Source organism: Cygnus olor, chromosome 2 (genome assembly GCF_009769625.2).
Source record: "Cygnus olor isolate bCygOlo1 chromosome 2, bCygOlo1.pri.v2, whole genome shotgun sequence".
NCBI classification, from domain to species: domain Eukaryota; kingdom Metazoa; phylum Chordata; class Aves; order Anseriformes; family Anatidae; genus Cygnus; species Cygnus olor.
The window spans coordinates 35,968,517-35,974,183 of record NC_049170.1 but is presented as its reverse complement, the minus strand read 5'-3'; the positions used below and the strand labels follow the sequence as shown (position 1 = coordinate 35,974,183).

The 5,667-nt window shown below is 54.2% G+C and overlaps 1 protein-coding gene across 1 annotated transcript; it reads left to right on the top strand.

Moving 5' to 3' along the window:
• Positions 1-3,235: 3,235 nt before the first annotated feature.
• On the top strand, positions 3,236-5,399 carry HOXA13 (homeobox A13). The gene is made up of 2 exons (XM_040548181.1): positions 3,236-4,019; positions 4,596-5,399. The coding sequence occupies exons 1-2, from the start codon at positions 3,347-3,349 to the stop codon at positions 4,838-4,840; spliced, it is 918 nt and encodes a 305-aa protein (XP_040404115.1). The 5' UTR covers positions 3,236-3,346; the 3' UTR covers positions 4,841-5,399.
• The last annotated feature ends 268 nt before the right edge of the window (positions 5,400-5,667 follow it).

The window sequence follows — 5,667 nt, the reverse complement described above, 5'->3', positions numbered from 1 at the left end:
CCTCTTGCTCCCTAAGGAATTAATACTCGTTTTAGGGGAAACGACTTAACAGACGTATTTCTCTCCGAGATGTTTTACACGCTATGTAAATGCAAAGCGATTCGGGGGTTTGCATGAAATCTCTTGGAAAATGCTGGCGCTCTATCATAATTCTGTATTTGCTGTATCTTAACCTTACTTCACACGAAAAGGGGAAAAAAATCATACTAGTCTTTCTGTTGCATAAATGGAAGCTTTCAATTAACAAGTTAATTTCCCAAAATTAAGCCTTTGTAGACAATGGCCAAATCCGATCAGTGGGTTCAAGTAAACTCTTCCTTAGTTTTGGTAGATTTAGCTAGCACATCTCAAAGCTTACTTTGCGAAAAATAAAAGCTCTTCAAGAACTGGTAGAGAATGATGTATGTTCAAGGCGGGGGGGATAGGCTCAAGCATATTTTTATCCCTGGTGTTCATTACAGGGTCCATGATTTTCGAAGAACATCTGTTCTGCCCGATGCCTTCAGCCCTCCCGGTTCCTTTCTGATATTTAATGGCAGATACCCATTAAGGCGGGAAGGAATTATAGCCTCATAGATGGGGAATGAAAATTGTTTTTTGGGGAAAAAAATAAAAGTATTTGACGAGGCTTTTCTCCTCTCTCGGTGTCAATAATTTATTAAAAGTCAGTCCTGACAAAATTCGGGAAGGAAAACAAACGCATCAACTCTCTTGTCCGATAATAACTTCTTTTTTGGGGCTGCACACGCACCCTGAAGATGCCATTTTGACTATTTTGAGAAAACGGTACCATTACAGGACTCCCACCCACGTCACAGCAAACAAGGGAAGGGTAGAGCTGCATCACCGCCCTTATCAGCACCGAGAAGCATGGCCCTCTTCCCTAACGAGAAATAGAGGGAGAGATACATGGAAGAGAGAAAAGAGATCTCTTTAATCTGATCTCCCTTCTCCCTTTTGCACACAGAGCTGGAGCAAATCCAAGTGGGTAAACACAACAAAAAAACAACCACCAAAACTCAGCAGACCGGATGCCCCCCCCCCTTCCCCTATTCCCCCCACCACCACCACCACCACTTGTACAGTTTGCACCGGGTCTCCGAGCGGCAGTTTCACATGGCTTCTCCCTCCCTATGGAAAGAGTCTGGAAAGGAAAGTCGGGGCAGATAAGCGAGAACCGGAGCTCCGCTGCTGCGAGAGAGGAGAATTAGTTCGGCTAGGGGGGCGGGCTGGGGGGGGGGGGGAGGCGAGCTGGGGAGATTGCAGCTCTCACGGCCACCCGATTTAACAAATCAGACAGATCTCCGGACTGTGAATGACAGTTCTCACATTGGCTAGACTGCAACTTTCAACTTGACCTTGGCCTCTAGCCGTGTCTAACCCGTATGTAAAACAGCGCTGCCCCATAGAGCAGCCTTCCCTTCCCCCTTCTCCCCCCCGCCCCGCTGCAGGGCGATTTTGAGAAGCAGCTCGAGAAAGCAGGGGAAAACAAACCGGCCCGATTCGTGCCAGTCAAGCAACGTTTGGCCGGGGGAATCCACAGGTTTCAGAACTGGAGCCTGGAAGAAAGGGAAAAATATGCGGGGAATAAATATTTGCTTTTGGCCATGAGGAAGAATGCGGAAAGGAGTACGCTAAGGCAAAATGGGAACCGTTTATTGGCTACAATGAAGGAAAAAAGGGGGCTAAAACCTTGCCAGATTAGCGGGGGGAATGACAGCGACTTCAGGTATCCCAGCCCATTGCACGTAAAAATCGCCCGGAAAAAATAGATGGTCACCCATTTCTCAGGGCTGGCAGATCTGCCGGCTGCGATAGGCAAGGAAAAGGCTGCTCGGTAACAATGTACGTCCCGGGACTACTCTGTGCTCATAGCAATGCGGGCAAAACAATACTACAACGTCAATGGGAAGCACAATAGTCTAATAAATACGCCGAACTGTCAGGCACAAAACAAAGCAACATGCAACTGCAAAAATTAGTTTTCAGTATGGCAGCATTTGGGGATGTTTTGTCCGCACACGTTAGGGCTGAGAGCTGTTAACGATGAGACGAACGCTGCTTTGGGTCAAGTTTATTGATAGCTCCGTGGCAGAGCACTGCGGGTTCAAGGTTGTGCGCAAATAGCTGAAAGTTGGGGGGAAACGCATCCGAGCCGGTGGGAGGTGCGGTGGATATTAAAAGTGGGGATCATTTCTCCCCATGACAAATGCCAGCGTTTGCCGTGAAAAAGAGAAGGCGATTTCTTTTTTTCTAGCCTTCACTCGCATAGAAGAATGACCTTAAAAAAAGTAAGCAGCCCATAAACCATTTTTTCCCAGCACAAAAAGGCGCCGTGGGTCCGTCCGCACGCTATACAAGCCGACGTGCTATTTTACGGCCAAAGAAGATGCAAGCCGAAATGTAGGCCCCGGCTTTTATTATTATGATTACAGTAACAAATAATAGAGCAGAGTTACGGCGGAGATCCAGTTAACCCTCCCGCTGCCCGAGCCTGGCCTGAAACGAATCAGTAAACAGAGCGAATCTGGATTTCCTGCTCCGCTCCTCTTATCTGGCTGCCGAGGATTTGTGGCGAGAGAAGCGAGCCGGCTCTCGGGCTTTCGACGGGCAGGAAGGAAGGCGGAAAACACCCGGGAAGGCCCCCGGGACACTCCGCTTCGGAAGCCTCAGCGGGGGGCCGGAGGGCCGGGGGGTCCCCGCGGGGTCCCTGCGGTACCTGGGCGGGGAGAGGCGAGGGGCGACGTGGGGACAGGGGCACGGGGGGACTGGGGGCGGCCCTCCCAGAGGCCGGAGGGGCCCGCTGGGGCTCCCGCTGCTCCCGGGGCGGGGGGGGGGGGGGCAAGGACGATGCTCGGAGAGGGGGGGAAGAGGCCGGGGTGCCGGGGGGAGCCGCGCACCTCGGGGAGCGTGCTGCGGCAACAACAGGGCCGAAACGCTCACGCCTCGGTGGCGAGGGGAGGAGGGAGGGAAGGAGTCAGGGAGGAAGGAGGGAGGAAGGAGGGAGGCAGGAGGGCAGGCCCCCCCCGCCCCCCCACCCCCACCCCCGCGGCGCCCGTGCCCCGCGCGGCGGCGGCCGGGCCGCGCCGTGCCCGCGCCCGTGCCCGCGCCCCCGGGCCGGGAGCCGTCCCCGCGCGGTTGTGGCATTATTTAATTATCTCCGCTTTATTCCTTCCGATGTTTATCAGCTGCTTTGCATATCACGTGGGGGCGGGCGGCCCAATGAGGGCCCGCCTGGCGCGACACTGGCGCGTCAGCCTTGGTCAAGTCCCGGAGATTTAGTATCTCTTTTTTCAGTCTTTGGGGCTTTTAAAAAAGAGCCACTAGTCTCAATGCGGAGCGGGCTATGACAGCCTCCGTGCTCCTCCACCCCCGCTGGATCGAGCCCGTCATGTTCCTCTACGACAACAGCCTGGATGAGATCAATAAGAACATGGACGGGTTTCACGCCGGCAGCAACTTCGCGGCGGCGGCGGCGGCCAACCCCTGCCGCAACCTGATGGCTCACCCCGCGCCCCTGGCCGCCCCCAGCGCCGCCGCCTACACGTCGAGCGAGGCCCCCGCCGCCGGCATGGCCGAGCCCGCTGTCAAGCAGTGCAGCCCCTGCTCGGCCGCCGTGCAGAGCTCCTCCGGCGCCGCGCTGCCCTACGGCTACTTCGGCAGCGGCTACTACCCGTGCCGCATGACCCACCACAACGCCATCAAGTCCTGCGCCCAGCCCGCCTCCACCTTCGCCGACAAGTACATGGACACATCGGTCTCCGGCGAGGAGTTCACGTCGCGGGCCAAGGAGTTCGCCTTCTACCAGGGCTACGCCGCCGGGCCCTACCAGCCGGTGCCCGGCTACCTGGATATGCCCGTGGTGCCCACCATCGGCGGCCCCGGCGAGCCGCGGCACGACCCCCTCCTCCCCATGGACAGCTACCAGCCCTGGGCCATTACCAACGGGTGGAACGGGCAAGTGTATTGCCCCAAGGAGCAGAGCCAGCCACCTCACCTCTGGAAGTCCACCCTCCCGGGTAATAATACACCTGCATGGCTCCCCGGCCGCCCCCCCCCCGCCCCCCGCTCGCCCCTCGCCCCGCTCCCCCCGGGCTCCCCCCGGGCCGCGCCGTCCCCGCCCCGCCCGCGCTCCCCGGCCCCAGCCCGCCCCGGCGCCGCGGGGATGGCACCGGTGCCGCCCCCTCCCCGGCGCCCGGCGCATCCCGCCCGAGGCTCCGGGAGAGGAAACAGCTGAGAAGGGCGCTGGGAGGGAGCAGGGCTCCGCGCCCGGCCACCAGGTGCCACAAGCTCCGCAGCGGGGTGGGAGGGGGGGAGCGGTGGCAGCTCCGCGGAACTCCCGCTGGAGTCGTGTGTGTCCCCCTCGGGGGGCTCCGAGGGGCTCCGCTGCTTCGCTTTGCCCGGCTGGAAAGAAAAACACCCGCAGCGGAGAGGCGAGGGGAGCCCCGGGTGCGGGGCGGTGCTGCGGGAGCGGAGCTCCGGGCGGGCGAGGAGCGGGGCGAGGAGCGGGGCTCTCCCCCCTGCGCCGCTCCAAGATGTCCCGGGCGGTCCGTAAAGCTCTCCTAACGCTTTCGTGCACGGTTTTTCTGTTCCAGACGTCGTTTCGCATCCCTCGGATGCGAATTCGTACAGGCGGGGGAGGAAGAAGCGAGTGCCTTACACAAAGGTTCAGTTAAAAGAACTCGAAAGGGAATACGCTACAAATAAATTCATAACCAAAGACAAACGGCGGAGGATATCGGCGACCACGAATCTGTCAGAGAGACAGGTCACAATCTGGTTCCAGAACAGAAGGGTCAAAGAGAAAAAAGTCATCAACAAATTGAAGACGACCAGTTAATGGATTAAAAATGGAGAAGCAGCAGCTCGAAAGTTTCAGAACTTTTTTTTGTTGTTGTTCAGATTAAAGTAATTATTAATAATAATTAAAAAAAAGAAAAGACAATGAACCTCTTCTTTCAGAGCAAGAGATCTGTATCCTTGGAATTATAGCATTTTTTAAAATATTGCTGTAACAAATGGTTAAAACTGACAGTTCTCCTGAAATCCCAAGCAGACAGTGTAACTGACAAACTGTAAAGCCCACATGCCCAGCCCCGAGAGATACACTTTCAATTAAGACACACAGTTTTCTGAGAAACTTGTAAGTACTTCTATGACCTTACTATTTCAGAACACTCTTCGTGGCCACGGTGTGAGAGCTGGTTGACGTGAGGAGGTCGATGTGTACACATAAGCTTGTTTTCTTCCATTGCAATCCAAACTGTATGTTGAATGACTGCTCAGGTAAACCATAGTGAAAAGAAAAAAAAAAAAAGTACAATTACTGTATGTTTTTAAGCAATGCATTTAATGTAAAAAAAAAAAAAAAAAAAAGTAATAATAAACCTCGAAGGTACTGAATAAGGATTTCAGAGACATCAGTAATGAAGGAAGCTCTGTGGAGGATCTATCCTGATAGCAAATTAGAAACATCACAAACTATTGGGGATAGAAGGGAAAATATTTGCTTGGAGATATCTGTTGGTTTTAATTTTTATTTACAAAAGATGATTTCTTGTCATCTTTTTTTTTTTTTTTCTCCTGCAGACCGTACAATAGATACCTTTTAAAGGACTCTGCCTATTTTAAACCTCAAACTATCTTCAAGAATTAATATTTTAATTC